Raw genomic sequence first — 20,141 nt, forward strand, 5'->3', positions numbered from 1 at the left:
TGGACAGCCAGACGTGAGGTGGAGGTGGGGATGGGAGTGAGGATTCAGTGTGGCTGGACAGTAGAGAACAACACGTTGAATAATATGGTAATAAATATTTGTAATGATAACCTTTGAGGAAATGAACTTTTCATTTAATGTAATCTTTGAGGAGATGAACTTTTCATTTAATGCTCTTCTGTTAGTGCTTCAATTGTTTTATCAAGTACGTATGTCAGTTTTATAATAAACAAATTATTTTAAGTAAAAATTAAAGATGATAAGTTGTACTGTTTTATCCCTGTCAGGAAGTTCATTAGTTTGTTGAATCTTTTCAGATTCTATATTTATCTGTATCTCATTATAAACTTTAAGGGTCAAATGCTGTATTTATTCAAATGCTTTTTCTAGTTAAAAAAATGTAGATGTGAAAATGGAAAAAAAAACACGAATGTGTGTGGAATGTTGAATAAACAACTGATACATCTTCTAATAAGTGTTTTCAGATTAGAAAATGCATTTTAAGTAGTTGCCATGCCATTTTTCTGTGTATAATTTCAGCCATTTGGAAAACAGCAGGAAGAATACGTTTACCATTGATATGTGGCCTTTTGTCTTTTGCTATTAAATAATAAACCTCAAGAGAAGATTGTTTCTGGCTATACTTGACTTCAGTGGCTTAATTGAGTGAGTCTGTTTTTTTTTCACAGCCCAAGGCTGCTAGAGGGTGGTTCCATGCCCCTTACATCTTTCTTTTCTGATACCCTTATGGACTTTTTCTTCAGGCTTGTTGCCTCGTGATCACAAGACAGCTGCTGTTAGTCTCAAGTCAGAAGTCCAGGCAGAAAGGAGGGAGGGGTGAGGTCTGTATTAGTGCACCAACAACTTTCCATGAAATGCCCAGCAGATTTTTAATCTGAGGATTGAGTCATCCTCTCCAAAATTTAGGATTCTGTTAGTAGGTGTATGAATGGATATTGGGTAGGCATCAAGCAATGTCTGCTCAAGAGACTTCTAAATTTTGATTATCAAGTTCAGTAAAATTTTGTAAAGTGAATAAGATACAGTATACATAAAAGTAAAGTTTCATCATTACTGATATGGTTCTATGTCCATATTTAAAATAGTCTTCTGGATAATTTTGAATTCTTCTGGCCAATTTCCTGACAGATCTGATTAGCTAATTGTTTTTACCCCATAGGGTAGGTGACCTGTTTTATACCAAGAATTAGGGAGAGATCAGCTGTGCCATTCTCTTACTGCTTTCTTCTACTTGCATTATCGGTATTGTCGTCAATCTGTGGAATTGTTTTAAAGCCACTTGCCTATATATATTTAGGTGTAGATAATACACGATGTGAAAATCCACTTATTACAAGGTCCTAAGTGAGGATGCCACTCTCTAGAATGAAAAATAACCCTTCTGTTAGGATGCCTGAGTCACCCTGTGAGTGAAGGTGCTGGCATCAACCTGTATTTTATATTCTAGTAATGCTTAATTTCCGTTTTAGTTTTGATGTAAAATAATGAACATGAATGGAAGTTCTAGTAGTTCCTTTTTGCCTCCCCCTTCTTCTTGTCATTGGATTATCCTGGGTAGCCCCTTAATGCATACCCCACACTTTGGAGATCACTGGTTTGGAGGAGGAGATGATTTGGTGGGCAAGGGGAGGTTATCAAAAACTAAAGGCAGAGTAAAGCACTGTTTAAAAACACAGGCATGGAAGAAGTGACTGCTTCTTTGACTGTGGAGCCTGAGAAGAGTTTGTTTCTTTCATTGTTCATTCGACAAACAATGAATTGAATGAATTGAGCAATTCCTGCCAGAATCTGTACTACACACTGGGGAGAAAAAGATAATCCACTTAGTCCTTGCCCCTGGGGAGCTCACAGTTTCATGAGGAAGACTGACATGTGAATGAGAAATTGCAAAATTATACCTGCAAGAGAGGTAGTACCAAATGTTCAGAGGCCTTCATCGCCTTATCTTTGTCACTTTCTTAATAGACTCTGTTCTAACTACCTCTTTTAATTGCAGCTGCCCCATCCACAACCATCAATTCCAATTTTTACCCTTCTCTATCTTTTCTCTATACTACTTAGCAGCATATAACATTCTATATAATGTACTTATTTATAATGTTTATTTTTCTTGTTTGTCTCCCCCCACAAGAATGTCAGCTGCCCAAGGGCAGGGATTTTTGTCTGTTTTCTTCTCTGATGTAGCCTCACACCAGGAATAGTTTGTTGCAAAGAATGAATGAAAGAGTGATCACTCATCTCTGTCTGATTGTTGGAGGTTGTAGAGGGGGAGAGGAGAATGGTCAGCATAGATATGGAAACAAGGGTGATGTTGGTGCTGGGTCTTGCAGGGTAAGTTGAAATTTTGAGGGGGATAGACTTACTGTACAGAGGGAACAGCATATGCAAAAGTTTGGAGGTGAGATTGAACCCAGCATGTTGGGGGAAATATGAATGGTTCAGTGTGATTGGAGCACACAGTGGGTGATGGGGCTGGAAAATTGAGGAAGTTATGAAGTTCTTCATGTATTTTGTTTATCTCTGGGGGATTGCAGGCAGCAAAAGCACCCTGAAAATCTGGCAAAAGAGAACTTGAATAAACTTGTATAGCATATGGAACATCTTACCTCCTCTTTTCTCAAGCTCTTTGTGCTTGTCCAAAGCATGCCAGCTGAGAAAAGGACTCTTGATGGGCGTCCTGCGCTTTGGAAGAGGCCCGAGAGAAGTAACTGAGCATCTAGGTTAGGAAACATGTTGTTTTACCTTTATCACTTGGCACAGTGCCCTCCACATAGTAGCTTCAAGAAACATACTCAGAAATAAATGAAATAATGAATTTGCTAAGCGGTATCCAGATCACCCCCCCAAATGAAAAGTATCTAACTTATGAAGAATAACATTTAATTGGTATCCAGTTTGGTTCCCATTGGAATTAATTTTTGCTGATGTGAATGTCCACAGAATACATTTGCTGGTAATCTCTGCAACTCCTTTCTGCTGTATTGTATTGTGATTAAAAGCATGCGATTTGGAGTTAGATCAACTTGGATTTGAATCCTGGCTCCATTGCTCACTAGCTGTATAGCCTTAAATAAGTTGCTTAACGTCTCTGAGTCTCACTTTCCTCAAGTAAGGATGCCAGCACCTATCATCTAGGGTTGTTTGAAGATTAAATAAGGTAGTGTATGAAAGGGTTTCACACAGTACTTAGAACTTGGTAAGCAGTCGATAAAGGATGACTATTAGTTTTTTATATTAATGGGGAGGAATGAGGTGTTGGGGTCAGCTTTGATAAGCATGTATCGGCTTGGGAAACAAAATCATTGTAAAATAAACATGGCCCATTCATTCTGTTACTTAGTAAGCTGGTAAATATTACATTTGTGCTAAGCAGTATTTGTGGAAATATAAACCCAGCATTAGGATTCTGGAAAAGATGCAATTTTCTAACAACACGTAATGACTGAACGTTTCATGTACTGCTTTCTTCGTATATAATGACCCTTTGGAGTGACACCTAATAGATATGGTTAGTTTGGGATGATGGTAAGGTCACAATTGCGGTTTTAATGCCTGAAACAGAGCAGTTAGCACCATACAGGGTAAAGTTCTGCCTTTTGACTCCTAAGAGCCTGGAATGTTGAAAATGACACATGGGATGAAGAAGGGCTCCTCTTTCCTGGAAAGGTCCTCTAGGCTCGTGTCCTATTGGGGTTTCAATAATGTCAATCATGTTTTGAACCCCAACAATGTGTCATTCTCTGTGTTAAGTGCTTGCCACATGTCATTGCATTGAATGTTCATAACAGCAGTATTTTAGGTGTTGTTTCCCCCATTACTTACTCATTATGAGGTTTGTGAAGCTTAGTGAAGTAGAGAATCTTGTCCTGGTTCCCTTGGAGATGATGTGGTGGAGGTGGGACTTGAACCTTGGTCTTTTCCAACCTGATTTTTAAATCTCCAAGCTGTGCATTGTTGTCTCAGGGTGCAGCTATATTGGGCTTATAATGAAGGATAGTCGCTTTCTTAACAACACAGATTAGAGAATAGAGCAATTTTAATTTTGCAAGAAACAATTCATGTGGTTTTTCTTAATATCTAATGTCTAATGATTATTAGATGCTAGCAGAATCATTTGTAAAGGTGACTCAAACAACCATGTATCCAAATGAGCTCAGTAGTATACTAGACTTTGTTATTTTGTTTGTTCATTCAAATGTGCTTTCAATAAGCCTGCATGTATGTACTCCTTTAAATAGTGACTTCATTGAGAAGGTAGGAAGAAGTAATATATCTAAGTAAATTTTACTTACTCCTTGTTGTGATGATTAGCCTGGTGGTTTGGATAGGATATGCATAATTTTTGTGTTGTAGATATATAATCATTTTTAATATTCCTAGTTTCAGGTAAATGTGTTTTATAAAAAATAATGAATTAAAAAAAAATCAGTGCAATGATCATTTGGGCACAGCCAGATTTAAGATACCCAAAGAGCCAGATTACTATAGGTAAAATTCTTCCTAGAACATAGAGCAAGAATTTTGGGAAACTGTATTAAATCTTCAGACTCACTCAGGATTATATTTCAGCAGATTAATATTCTGTGATCCACAAAGCCCAAACTATCTGATATTCTTAAACATTCTGTGAGCAGCCACCTTCCGGATTTGGCCTAGTAGACAAGCTGCAGCCTGCCCTTGAGTTCCCCCCGCCCATCGAGTGGTGCCAAGATGGCGCCCACATCCTGCTTCCGGCTTCTGATGTATGTAACCACCCGCTGTATTCACCAATCATGCTTGTGTGCGTGGCGTTAGCCCATTGGATACACGCAAGGTTTATAAGAAAGTTCCCGGGCAAAGCTCGGGGAGACAGCCCACAAGGAGCCGTGCCTGACGGCCACATCGAGGCTGCTCTCCCACGAGGCGCCGTGCCCCGTGTGGGAACCAGTAACACAGAATGTTCATCTAGCTGTAGTAAAGGGCTTGCTTTCACAACTGCCGTGTGGTTCGAGTCGTGATTCATGACCAGGTTAGTTCGCGCAGTCTGCATCTCTCTCTCTCCTTCCCTGTTTCCCCTCGCCGGCCGGGAACCGGGGACCGAGCGGGGCAGCGCCGGACAACATTCTGAGTATAAGCCCAGGCTGAAAGTAAATTTGATTCGTATATGGATCACTTAGCATCACGCTATTCCCTTGTCCTAGCCTGTCTCTGATCCTCCAGATATTATCTACGTATTGCTTTGGTTTCACAAGGGACTGGTGACACTAGGGTGATCTTTTAATGCAAATCCATCACCATTTCCAAAAAGAGAGTACCCCCCTCCACACGTGCGCGCGCGCACACACACACACACACACACACACACACACACACACACACAACCCTTTGATGGTAAGTTCAGCCACTGCTCTTGAAGAACAATTGACATAAAATTTTTGAAAATTCTTAAGTGTTAGACTTTGGCCTTTGTTTATGTAAACATTATTCTACTTAACTGTAAAATACACGGCTGAGTCCCTTTTAATTCTTTTTTTGTTGTTGTTAGATTTTTAATTCAACTATAAAGACAATTCAAGTGAGAAACTTCAGCACGTTGATTTTGTTCTTTGAGCCATTGCACTGTAATTAGCTGAGTTGCGTTTTAAATGCAGCACAAGAACATCTTTCTTGTCTGTTTATGTCAGAAAAAAATGGCTAATGAGCACTTATCAAAAAGATGAACATTTTTTTTCATTAGATTAAGTAAAATCAAAACAGATTTATAAAGTACTATTATTTTTCAGCTTGGAATGAATTGAGTAAAATAGCTAATATCTTCACGGCTTTCTGTGAATTTCTTTGCACAGCAGGATCCACCTCCTCTGCCCCTCCCCCCACACACCCATAGACTTCAGGAAAATGCCCGTTTGTGACGACTTTCTTTGTGGAGTCAAGACACAATTCCCAAAGGGTCTGGAATGAAAATATTATTTCTAAAATCTGAATGTTCATGCAGCAGGTGTTTATGAAGACTTTCTTTGCATTATGCCAATTTGATTTGACACTTAATAATAAAATTGTTTTTAAAAATGGCTTCTCTCTCCTTTCTCATACTGGGCAGTCAAAATGCGCCCAGATACTCCATATCAGGCAGAGCCTTCTTTTATTTTGAGATTTTTGTACATGTTCTAGTGGATGAACATTAGCTTCTGTGCCACAAAAAGGGACAGATGATGAAGACTGATTCCTTAGGAAAGTTTATGGTGGAGATGTAGAAGTTTAAGAACGTTCTTATTTTAAATATCACTTGCATGTGAGGTTATTTTCAGGTCACCAAGGACTCTAAGCCATTTCTTGCTCTTTCCCTTTGTGAAAGCTAAAGTCCATCTTTATCCCAGGGCCTCCTTGCGACTGTGTATAAACATGTGCACATCCACAAGACAATTTATATAACGAGACTTTAGATGGATAAAGAAGAATCTTGACTTAAAGTTTTCAGAGTTTGCATTAGGGTGAATGGAGAAGAGATTAAATCCTGTATTTTAAAAAAATGAAAAATAAACTGTTCTATACACTAGAGATTTTTACTGAAATCTGACTCTCATGTAAAAGGCTTGATGAATTTTTACAAAGTGATCATACCTGTGCAAACACCACCCATACCAAGGTTGAAAACATTACTAACACCACAGAAACCTTCCTTATGCCCCTTCCCTCTCATTTTCCCCAAGGTAACCACCATTCTGATTTCTGCCACTGTGGATTGCTTCTGATGTTTTGGAACTGTTACAAACAGACAGCAGTTACTTTTTTTTTGTTTGGCTTCCTTCCCTCAGTGTTATGTCTGTGAGCTTTGTGTCTATCAGAAAGTCATTATTTTTCCTTGCTGTATAGCATTCCGTTATATGCATATACTGCTATTTATTTATACATTCTACTATTGACGAATATTTGTGTTGCTTCCACTTTGGAGCTATCATGAACATTGCTGCCATGAATATTTTTGTACATGTCTTTTGGTGCATATATGTATTCATTATTATTGGGTATATTACAAGGAGTAGAATCACTTGGTCTTAGGATATGTGTTCATACAATATTAGTAGATACTGACAAATAGGTTGCTAAATTGTATGTATAAATGTATATTCCTGCCAGCGGAGTATTAGAATTCTAGTTGCCCCACATCCTCTCCAACATTTGATAAGATTTTAGCCATTCTGATGGGTTTATTTGCATTTCCCTGATGACTAATGATGTTTTATTATGCTTATTTTTTTGTTACTTGTTTTTAGATTAATTCCGCTGTGGTCAGAGAATATACTCTGTATCATTTCAATTCCTTGAAGTTTATTGAGCCTAGCTTTATGCTCATGTATACGTCTTAGTTTGGTAGGTGTTCCATTTGTGCTTGAAATTAATACGTATCTTACAATTGTTGGGTGCTCTGTTGAATTTGTTAATCATGTTCAGATTTTCTATATTCTAACTAATTTATTTTGTGCTTCTTATTTTAGCTATTGAAAGGGGTGTGTTAAAACTGCTTATCATTATTAAGGACTTGTCTATTACTTCTTTATTTTTGCTTCATATATATTTGAGGTTGTGTTATGAGAACTTTTTGTTGAATTGATCCTTTTACTTAATCAAAAGCCCCTCTTTTATATGTAGTAATACTTCTTGCCTTAAAATCGATTTTTTCTGTTATTAATATATTTACACTAGCCTTTTTATTGTTAATGTTTGTATGTTATCCATTGTTTTGTTCCCAACTTTTCTGTGTTCTTGTATTTAATGTCTTTCTTATAAGTAATATATAGCTGGTTTTTAAAACCATTATGGCAACCTTTGTTATTTATTTGGAGTATTTAGTTACAGCTAATGTTATTAATGCTATTTTTCATTCAAATGCACCAGTTTTACTGTTTGATTTTTATTTGTCTTACATTTTTGTTTTCGGTTCTTTCATCTCATATAATGCCTTCTTCTGGATTTGTAAAGTATTTTTTTGTTGTTAGTTTTCCTTTGTTAATTACACATTCTTTTTCTATTATTCTTGTGATTATCCTAGAGGTTACAATATGCATCCTTGAATTGTTAGAGTCAACTTTAAATTGGAATCTTTAATACTTAACTGAAAAATGCAATGGCTTCACAACACTAACTAAATTTACCCTACTATCTTTTCTGTTACCATTGTGACATATTTTAATTAGCTATTTTAAATCCCACAAGACACTATTATTGCTATTTTAAACAGTTAATATTAATTTAAATTTACCAAGTTATTTGCACGTTCCTTTGTTCTTCATTCTTTTCTACATTACTATGATTTCATTGGGGATCATTCTCCTCCTGCCTGAAGAACTTTCTTCAGCATTTTGTTTAGCATAGGTCTGTTCAGGATGAATTCTCTATTTTTATTCATTTGAAAAATCTCTTTATTTCTTTTTCCTTCATCTTTGAAGGATATTTTCTCTGGATGTAGAATTCTAGGTTTGTAGTCATTTATTTTAAGCTCCTTAAAGAATCCATTCTTTTGTCTTTTACCTTCCATTGTTTCTAATGAAAAATCTATTGTCAGTCTTACTGTTGATTTGAAAGTAAAGTGCCTTCTTTTTTCTTTGCTTCTTTCAAAATTTTCTGTCTTTGGTTCTCAGAAGTTTTACTATGTTCAGTTTTCTTCAGTTTATCCAGCTTGGGGTTTATAATGATTCTTGAATCTGTGGCTTCAGGTTTTCAGTTTTGGGAAATTCTCTACCAGTATCTCTTCAACTATTGCTTCTTACCCATTATCTCTCTCCTCTCTGACTTGAACTTCAATTACACCAATTATATTAGAATTTTAAAAATGGTGTCCTGCATGTATCTTATGCTCAGATATGTATTTTAAATCCTTTTATCTCCCTGTGCTTCAATCTGAATATTTGACTGACCTGTTTTCCAGTTAATTAATCCTCTCTTCTACTGTGACATCTGCTGTTGAACCTGTTTATTTAATTCCATAATATCAATTATTGTATTTCATAGATTCCAGTGATCTGGAGAAATTATCAACATTTTGATCTGTTTTCTCAAACATATTAATGACAAATTTTTTTGGTAACAATTTTTTAAAATTTCAAATTTACAGAAAACTTGTAAAAACAATATTAAGAATAACTACATATCTTCTACCTAGATTCACCAATTGTTTACCTTTTTCCCCATTTACTTTATCACTCTCCATGCACATGTGTACATACACACACATACACACAGACACTCATTATTGTTTTCTGAACCATTTGACAGGATGTTGCAGATGACATGTCTCTCTATTCCTAAATTCTTCAGTTGATATTCACTAAAAACAAGGGATTTCTCTTATATAACTACAGTATAACTATCAAAATTAGGGATTTAATATTGATATGATACTTTTTTCTTTCTTTACAGTCTAAATTCAAAATTTATCAATTGTTCCAATAATGTCCTTTATAGTTACATATTTTTCCCAGTCTAGGATCCAATCCAGGATAATGTGTTGCATTTAGTTGTCATGTCTGTTTAGTTTCCTTTAATTGAAAGAGTTCCAGCTTTCCTTTGTCTTTCATGACCTTGATATTTTTGAAAAGTACAGAACAATTATTTTGTGGAATGTTCCTCAATTTTGGTTTGTCTTGATATTTCATCATGATTAGATTCATATAATGCATTTTGGGCTGGAATAATGCAGAAGTGATGTTATGTCCTCCTTGCTCCATCATATCAGGAGGTACATGATCTCACTTGACCCATTATTGGTGATAATATCTTTGAGAACTTAAGAAAGTGTCTGCCATTGTGCTCCACCATAAAGTTACTATTATTCATTTGTAACTAAAAAGCAATTTGTAGGGAGATATTTTGGGACAATGTAACTGTTCTGTTCCTCACCAAACTTTTGCCCACTATATTTAAGCATCTATTTTGATGACTTTTGACCAAATCAATTATTACTATAATTTTTGCAAAATGAAATTTTCTAAATCCATTATCCTTTCCCTTTTATTACTTTGCACAGTCATGTAAGGAATAATGTTTCCTTCACCCCATTTATTAGTTTATATTAATGTGGACTGAGGAGTTCTTATTTAATTCAAAGAGTTATAATATGTTGCTCTCATTTTCAAATTTCAAATCAAAATGTTCCAGATTTGGCCATTGGGAGCCCACTTAAGTGGGTTCCTGTGAACCCTTGACATACCCCATCTTTTTTTGAGCATTTTCTTACTTTTTGGCATAATAAGATGTTCCAGGATCATCTTGTACTTTCTCTGCCCCAGTCTGAGAATCAGTCATTTCTTCAAGGAGCCCTGGCTCTTTTTGTGGATAATAGTATTTAGAAACTAAGATTTGGGAATTAAGTGTGCTCATTTTGCTATTGGACTGCTTTTGCGTGTAGACTTAATAGGGCCAGGAAATCTCTATCTTTATCTCTAATCTATGAGTTTGTATTGATACTTCCAAATCCAACCTAACACCAAAAGGTTCATTTTAGCCTTTCTTTCCATATTTATAAACCCTTTCTTCAAAGTGAGAAATCTGGCTTACATTATCCTCAGTACCTTTACTCATTACCTCAGGCTTAGTCACAGAAAGCAGTTTCAGAATTGCTAACTCTACCACTATAAAAAACAAACCTGCAAACCAATGTTCAATTGTTTTTACAGTTCTTTTTGTCTTTAGACTAAGGGTGTATAGTAAACCAGTATATTCAAGCATAATTATTTTTTTCATTCAGTGTGATTATGTTATTCATTTGAAATGAGTTAGGTTCATTATTTTTGTGTTCTAGTTTAGGGTTTTTTCCCTCTACCATTGTTAATTTAGTTTCCTCAATGTCATCATAATCAGCCGAAGTATTTTGTGTGAGTATATACAACATCAACATGGTACCAAAACTCAAAATTATACCAAAAGGTATATTCAGAGACATGTTACTTCCACTAGCCACCTTATTTTAGCCCACCCTCATTAGTTTCTGACTGAATCTTCCTGAGTTTCTTTTTTTTTTTTTTTTTTAATTCAGTTTTATTGAAATACATTCACACACCGTACAATCATCCATGATATACAATCCACTGTCCACAGTATGATAACATAGTTATGCGTTCATCACCACAATCTATCTCTGAACATTTTCCTTACATCAGTAAGAACCAGAACAAGAATAAAAAATAAAAGTGAAAAAAAAACACCCAAATCATCCCCCCATCCCACCCCATTTGTCCTTTAGTTTTTATCCCCATTCCTCCACTCATCCATACACTAGATAAAGGGGGTGTGATCCACAAGGTCTTCACAATCACACTGTCACCCCTTGTAATCTACATTATTATATAATTGTCTTCAAGAGTCCAGACTGCTGGGTTGGAGTTTGGTAGTTTCAGGTATTTACTTCTAGCTATTCCAATACATTAAAGCCTAAGAGGTGTTATCTATATAGTGCATAAGAATGTCCACCAGAGTGACCTCTCGACTCCATTTGGAATCTCTCAGCCACTGAATTCCTGAGTTTCTTTTTGTAATTATAAGTAAATACATGAATATTATCTTAGTTTACCTTCTTTTTTGTACACTCTGTTTTGTACATATTATATATGCTCTTTTGCACTTTGCCTTTTTCACTTAGCAATAAAATATCCTGGAAATCACTCCATATCAAATCCCCCTTAATCTTTATTTACAGCTACATGGTACCCCATTTTATGAATGGACCATCATTTATTCAACAAATCTTCTATGCATGGGATTTAGGACCCATTCCCCAATATTTTGCAATTACCAACAGGGAAATAGCATATATATATGTGTGTATATGTATATATGTATTTTTGTATTCTTGAAGGTGTCTCTCCACTAGCAATGTTTGAATATCTGTTTTCCCATGGCCTTGCCAAGAGAATATGCTGTCAAGTTTTGTAATTTTTGCCAATCTCATAGATGAGAAACATTATCTTAGCATAGTTGTAATTTGCATTTCTCTTAATATGATTGAAGTTGATCATCTTTTCAAGTATGTAAAGGTCATTTAAAAATCTTTCTTGGTGAAGTGTCTGGGACTTTTGCTTATTTTCTATTGGATTTTTATCTTTTCCCCCTCAATTTTAACAAGTACTTTATGTATTGGGGATAGATGTTAGTCCTATCTCTGTGATTTGTGTGATGTTAATAATAGTTATTTTAATGTCGTTTTTGTTATTGTTGTTATTCATTCTTTTGGGTTTTGGTCACTTGTTCCAATTTCCTGGCAGGCCTGATGGTTTTTGACTGGATGCCAGATGTTGTATTTAAAAAGTCACAGAGATGCTGAATGATGTTATTTTCCTCCAGAGGTGATCTAGTTTTCCTTCCTTCTGGAATAGTGTGTGGGTACATAACCTCGACCCAGGCTTATCGATTTAAGGTTTGTCCTCACTGTTAGGGAGTAGAACTTTTGGGGTTACAACTGAAAGTCTGGGGTTTTTGCCTTCTTCCCAGTAGCCCTGAAAACTAATTTTTGTATGCCTGGCACTTTGAGTCCCCTGTTTTCTCCTTGAATTTTACCTTCATAGCTGCTTTCTGCTGGAGTCTCTTCATCTTGCTCAGAGCATGTCCAGCTTTAGAGTCAGAAAATGAATGAGGGGAAGTTGCACTATAAGGCTCACTGCTTTGCAGTTCACACTTCTCCTGGACATTGGCCTCTCAAATTTTGCCTCCTCTTCTAGCACAACAAGCCAACCACAAGCCCTAAGTTGCTGCTTTTTCTCCAGGTTTTATTTCCCATTTGGTGAATTGGCAGATACCCCAATGGGAATCAGTAGTGGCAAATGCAAGGCTCATCTCTGTGTATCACCCTCATCCCATTGGATTTATAACTTTACAAAGCTCATAAATTCTTGCTGCCTTATTTTCTGATACCTTCAAAGAACCCATCCTTTACATCTTTTATCTAGCTTTTATAGTTACTCTGAAACTGAGGGATTACTCTAAAACTAGTTATTCCATCATTGTCAATAGCGGCAGTCATCTTTCCACTTAGCACATTTCATTAAATTTGTATGGGAATGAGAAAGTACAGTCAAACTGGCAAAGTATTTAAAAATTGATGGTGAGGGTAGAAATTGGTAATACCTTTCTGGAGGGCATTAATTTCTATCAAAAGTCTTATCGATTTCATTTGCCCCTTGACCTAGCAATTTTGCTTCTAGGAATTTATCTTAGGAAAATAATCATGCATGCATGTGGAGATTTATTTACAAAGATTTTCATCCCAATAAACAAAATTAGAATCAAAGTTCAATGCAGCAAGAGGGGATTTGGTTAATTGTAGTGCTACAATACGATGGAATATAACGGAATTCAACATTACAAATGTAGATGAATATTTAAAAATATTAATAGTCTGTTGTTAAGTGCAAGAGGTTATAAAACAATATGTACAGCATGATGTCATTTAAAAATGTATATACAGATGTATAAATATAAGACTAGAATAATGTGCATGGAAGTGTTAATAGCTGATACTATTGGATTGTTGGCTTTTTCTTCCTTTTGTTTATGCATGTTTTGAAATTTTTCTATATGGCATTACTTTTGTTATGGGAAAAATTAATATACATTTTTTAAACTTATAATTGGCAGGGCCAGTTGAAAATGTTTTCTGGCAAACATTTTATTTTATAATGGAATCCTGAGCTCTGTCTTTATGCCATTTAGTTGTGTTATAGAGTTTATCAGAAAGGATTGAAAATCCTTTGTGGAACAAAAGAGTTCTATAAAAAACATACTTTAAATCTCCAGTAGTCAAATTCAAACAAAGGTTTCATTTCTTTCTATGAATCCCAAAGCCTTTTTTAGCAAGGAGAACATTTTAAAAAAGGAGAAATAGGTTTGTGACAAGGACCTGGATTATAAAGAATATTTATTTCTTAGAAAAAAAATCTAATTTCCTATTGATATCAGTGGGTAAAACTTAATGCAGTTGTTTTTATGAAACTAAAATCAAGATTTCTGAAAAACATTCAGGTCCGTCTGTTGTGTTTTTTCTTAAAGATACTCTCCAAGACACCAGCCACCAGCTATGATCTCTTGGGTTTCGAGGCTGCTTCCTAGGAATGTCCGTTCCTTGGCTACATCATCAGAAAATCAGAGGGTTGAGACCGCTCATCAGCACCTCAAGGCCTATGGGTACTTCTTGCCCATCCAGACGAGGTGGCAGGACAACGACCAGTATGGCCACGTGAACAATGTCGTGTACCACAGCTACTTTGACACCATTATCAACCACTACCTGATCAGGTAGGCTGGGTTCTGTGCACTCAGACCTTCACGCCTTCAGCTGGGAGTCCCTGCAGGGCATTCCGGGAAGAGGTTCCTGTCATTTTTGTCTGCTAGTGCACTTCTTTGGTTCAGCAAACTGAAAGCCAGACTGTTCCAGAAGGACCACTCTGTGAGCAAGGACCATGTTGCCGTGCTGCCCCTGCAGGCTCAGTCGTTTGTATATCTGGGCCTTTGCATTGAATTGTCAGCAAATGTGCAATTTGAATTTCAAATAAACACCTACCCACCATAGCACATGATGCTCGAACTCTGGGCTGCTTGAGCAGACGGCAACATCAGCCCTCCAGGCTTTTTCATGAGAATAGCAGCTGCTTCCCCCAAAGAGGGCACACAAGGGAGAGAGGAGAGAGAGGAAAGAGGAAAGTTAAGAAATATCCTTGGAATGCCATGACGCCATGATTGCCATCTGATAATTGTGTTTGCAAGACCAGCTAGGGTATCTTTGGTTAGTATAATCCTCTTTATGAAAGATTGTCAGTAAGAGAGATGTGCAGAAATCGTAGCTCCACCTTGCATTAGCTAAGCAGTTTTGATCAAGTTATTTAGCCTTATTGTATCTGCTGTAAAAATAGCTCACATTTATTGAGAGCTTCTACTGTGTTTCATTCTGTGAAGCATTTTATACAAATTTCCTTATTTAATCCTTACAGTAACTCTCAGTGAGTAGCAGAGGTTGTCAGTGCAGTGCCTAAAACTTGTTGCCTGTATCCTCCCGGATACACTGAACCGACTGTCAACTGCTGGCACCAACATGTCTTGGCCCGAGGACCTTCTCTGGCTGCCAGAACCCCTTTTTCAGGCAGACCAGAAGTGCTTAGGAATTACTGCCCTTAGAAACAGCCTTCAACCCCTGACTAATGGGAGCTGGTATATAAATACCCCAGCTTCCTCACCTAAGAAAACTCTGAAGTACATGCTTTCCATGGCTCCCAGACTTCCCCACTGGGATTAAGCTCCAGTTACCCAGAATAGTGACTACTTTTTAAAAACTGTGATAAAGTGTACATAATCTAAAATTCCCCATTTTAGCCGTTTTAACATATCCAATTCAGTGATTTTTAGTATTTTCATATTGTGCAACCATCACCATGATCTAAGTTCAGAACATTTCCATCACCCCAGAAGGGAACCCGTTATCTGTTAGCAGTCACTCTCAATCCTCCCCTCCCTCTACCCTCTGGCAACCACTACTCCACTTTCTGTCTATGGATTTGCCTGTTCTGGACATTTCATATAAATGGGATCATACAATATGTAGCCTTTGTGTCTGACTTCTTTCACTTAGCATAATGTTTTCAAGGTTCATCCATGTTGCAGCATGTATCTGTACTTCATTCCTTTTTATGGCAGGATAATAATTGTATGGATATACTACATTTTGTTTATCCATTCATCAATTGATGGACATTTGGGTTGTTTCCACCTTTTGGCTAATGTAAATAATGCTGCTATGAACATTCAATTTTTTGTGTGAACATATATTTCCAGTTTCTTGGGGATATACCTAAGAAGTAGAATTGCTGGGTCATATGGTAACTCTGTGGTTAATTTTTGAGGAACTTCCAAAATGTTTTCCACAGTGACTGCAACATTCTCTATTCCCACCAGCAGTGTATGAGGGTTCTGATTTCTCCACATCCTCATCAACACTTATTATTTGTCTTTTTGATTATAGCTGTCTGGTGTGTATGACGTACATATCATTGTGGTTTTGATTTGCATCTCCCTGATGACTAATGATCGTGAGCATCTTTTTATATGTTTATTGGCCTTGGTATATCTTCTCTGGAAAAATGTCTATTCAGATCCTTTGCCCATTTTTAATTGGTTGTGCACATCATTGTCTTTGAATACATAACATTTCTGTGTACATTTCTGACAAACAAGGATATTCACTTATGTAATCACCCTAAGTGCAGTTATCAAGTTCAAGAAATTTAGGTTGATGTAAAGCTTCATTCTGTACTCCAGTCTTTTCTTATGTCCCAGTGATTTCCTTTTGAGCAAACTTTTCTCCTCCATTATTAGATCCCATCCAGTATCATTTGTTGCATTTAACTGTCATTATCTCTTTAGTTTTCTTTCTTTTCTTTTTTTTTTTTTTTTTCAATAGTGGAAGCGTATATACAACATGAATCTTCCCATCCTAATCCTTTCCAAACATACCGTTTGGTAGAATTAATCACACATACAGTGTTGCAGTACCCTCCCCACCATCCATTATTAGAACGTTCACTTCACCCTAACAGAAACCCTATGCTCATTTTGCATTAATTCCTCATTCCCTCTTCCTCCCCACCTCTGGTAATCGGCATTTTGCTTTCTGTCCCTGTGAGTTTGTGTATTACCTGATATTTTCTTTGTGGTTACCATGGGGCTTAAATTTAACATCCTTAATCTATAACAATCTCATTTACTTTGCTACCAACTTAATGACTTCAATAGCACACATAAACTATATTTCTGTATCCTCTGTCCCCTTTATGTAGTTCTTGTTACAAATAACATATTTATGCATTATGACTAAAACTGTTGGTTATCATTAAATTTTTATTACATTTTACATTTAACATATATACATAACAGTGATAACTTTCAAAATATGATTTAATAAGTATTTAGAGAGCAAATTTCAAGGAGTGTCATGGGTCACAGTTCCACAACTCCAGCTATTTCCATTATTGTAAAATATAGCATAAATATAGAAAGGTGTTAACTTGTGATATACAGCTCAACAAGCAGTTATATAGGTAATTTCAAAAATTGTTATGGGTTACAGTTCCATAGTTTCAGTTCTTTCCATATTATTATTACGCAATATAGGGTCTATACAGAAAGGTAAAGACTTTCAAAGCCCAATTCAGTGAGTAGTTATAGAGAAATTTCAAAGGACGTTATAGGTTACACCACCATGTCATTTACCTCCTTCCAGCTATTCCAACACCCCAGCATCTAAAAATAAATAATATTTATATAAAGTTTCAGTATCCATAGACCTTGGTTAAATCTTATCTTGTTTGTTGTTATCCCTTCCTCACACTCAATCTCTTTCTCCATCTTCAGGGATGTCTCTATTATTACATTTTATGCATTTGCATTTTAGATCCTGTAGGAAGGAAAAAGTGGGGTTAAAATCAGAAATACAATAGTACCAGTATTTATATTTTCCCACACCATTATCTATGCTAGTGATCTTTATTTCTTCATGTGGCTTCAGTCAATTTTCTAGTGTCGTTTCCTTTCAACCTGTAGACTTCTCTTTAGCATTTCTTGTAGGGCTGGTCTAGTGGTGATGGAGTCCCTCAGCTTTTGTTTATCTCGGAATGTGATATCACTCCCTCATTTGTGAAAGAAAGTTTTGCCAGATATAGAATTCTTTCTCGGAAATTTTGTGCTTTTAGCACTTTGTCATCCCACTGCCTTCTTGCCTCCATGATTTCTGATGTGAAATTGTTGCTTAATCTTACTGAGACCCCCTTGTCTGTGGCTTTCAGAATTCTTTATCTTTGACATTCCAAAGTTTGATTATAGTATGTTACGGTGTGGGTCCATTTGAGTTTATCCTGTTTGGAATTCATTGAGCATCTTGGATGTGTACATTCGTGTCTTTTGTTAAATTTGGGAAGTTTCCAGCCATTATTTCTTTGAACATTCTCTCTGTCTCTTCCTCTCTTTCTCCTTCTGGGACTCCCACGATGCATATAGCCCACAGGTTCCACTGGCTCTCTTCACTTTTCTTCATGTTTTCATTGTTCTGCTCCTCAGACTGGATGACTTTGATGGTCTTATCTTAAAGTTCACTGATTCTTCTCCCAGCTCCAATTGCTGTTGAATCCCTCTAGGGTATATTTAATTTCTGGTACTGTGATTTTCAGGTCTCTTTGGTTAATTTTCATAATTTCCATCTCTCTACTGATATTCTTTGTGTTCATCTGTCATTTTCCTGATTTCTTTCAGTTCTTTTCACATGCTTTCTTTTAGCTCTTTGAGCATATTTAGGACCATTTAAAAAAAGTCTTTGCTTGGAATGCTCCAGGCCTGATCCATCTCATCAATGGTTTCTAAAGTTTTAATCTCCTTTTCCTGGGCCATCACATCCTGTTTCTTTGTATGGTTTGTCATTGTTTGTTGAAACCTGGACATTTGGATATTTTAGTGTGTTATCACTGGAATTACACTCTGAGAAATCTTAAGCTTGAATGTAGTATTATAACAGAGCTTTCCTTGAATTCCAGGAGCTAACCAAAAAAAAAAGGTGGGGGGGGGAGAAAACGCCCCTCCCATTCTGTGCAGGTTAACCTGGGCAAGTGCTCTCCTTCAGGGTTTATCCAAAGAATGAGTTTAGAGAATAGCTCCAGGCCAAAGTGTAGGGGATTTCTTGGGTCATCACCAGACAGATTGGGCCAGAAATACAGTACTCCCAGTAGGTTCCCTCTGGAACTGGGACCAGGGTTCTGCACTGGGAGCATGGGCCAGCTTCATGCCAAGCAGGTGATCGATGAGAGAGGGACCAGCCAGGCTGCCACGAGATCCTACTGCTTTAGATTGCCTTTTTCTTGATTTAGAGCTTGCCCTGTTACTGCAATCCTTTAACTGTTTTCTAGAGCTTTGAGAAAGATGTTTTTGCTTGTTCTTAATGGTTGTTCAAGGCTTCTGTGGGGTGATGGAGCCCTGAAGCTTCTCTATCATCTTGATTGGGGCAGGCCCTCCCATTTTTAGTTGGATTATTTGCCTTTTATTGTTGAATTGAAAGAGTTCTTTTTATATTTTGGATACTAGACCCCTATCATATATATGATTTACAAATTTACAAATATTTTCTCCCATTCTGTGGGTTGTTTTTTCACTTGCTTGCTAGTATCCTTCGATGCACAAAAGTTTTTTTTTTTTTTAATGACAGAGAATAGCTTTTTTTTTTTTCATTTTTATTGAGATTGTTCAGATACCATACAATTATCCAAAGATCCGAAGTGTACAATCACTTGCCCCTGAGTATCCTCATACAGCTGTGCATCCATCACACTTAATTTTTGTTCAATTTTTAGAAACTTTTCATTACTCCAGACAAGAAATAAAGTGAAAGTTGAAAAAAGAAAAAAAGAAAAGGAAACTCTAATCCTCCCCTATCCCTAACTAACCCCCCTCAATTGTTGACTCATAGTATTCATATAGTACATTTGTTACTGTTTATGAAAAAAATGTTGAAATACTACTAACTGTAGTATATAGTTTGTAATAGGTATATAGTTCTTCCCTATATGCCCCTCTATTGTTAACTTCTAATTGTATTGTCATACATTTGTTCTGGTTCATGGAAGCGATTTCTAGTATTTGTACAGTTGATCATGGACATTGCCCACCATAGGATTCAGTTTTATACATTCCCATCTTTTGACCTCCAACTTTCCTTCTGGTGACATATGTGACTCTGAGCTTCCCCTTTCCACCTCATTCACACACCATTTGGTGCTGTTAGTTATTCTCACATCTTGCTACCAACACCCCTGTTCATTTCCAAACATTTAAGTTCATCCTAATTGAACATTCTGCTCATACTAAGCAACCACTCCCCATTCTTAAGCCTCGTCCTATATCTTGGTACCTTACATTTCATGTCTATGAGTTTACATATTATAATTAGTTCCTATCAGTGAGACCCTGCAATAATTGTCCTTATGTGTCTGGCTTATTTCACTCAGTATATTGCCCTCGAGGTTTTGTTATCAACCCATTTTTTTTTTTTAATATGGTTTTGTTCACTCACCATACATTCCATCCCAAGTAAATAATCGATGGTTCTCTGCATGGTCATACAT

General features: G+C 36.5%; 1 protein-coding gene across 1 annotated transcript in view; it reads left to right on the top strand.

The window, feature by feature from the left end:
• Positions 1-20,141, top strand: part of LOC119536404 — a 215,585-nt gene that overhangs the window by 84,061 nt on the left and 111,383 nt on the right. The window contains exon 2 of the mRNA XM_037839177.1: positions 14,038-14,283. Coding sequence (XP_037695105.1) covers positions 14,066-14,283 — 218 coding nt within the window. The 5' untranslated portion in view covers positions 14,038-14,065. The remainder of the gene's footprint in view (positions 1-14,037; positions 14,284-20,141) is intronic.

The sequence above is a fragment of the Choloepus didactylus genome, chromosome 6 (genome assembly GCF_015220235.1).
Source record: "Choloepus didactylus isolate mChoDid1 chromosome 6, mChoDid1.pri, whole genome shotgun sequence".
In the NCBI taxonomy this organism is placed as follows: domain Eukaryota; kingdom Metazoa; phylum Chordata; class Mammalia; order Pilosa; family Megalonychidae; genus Choloepus; species Choloepus didactylus.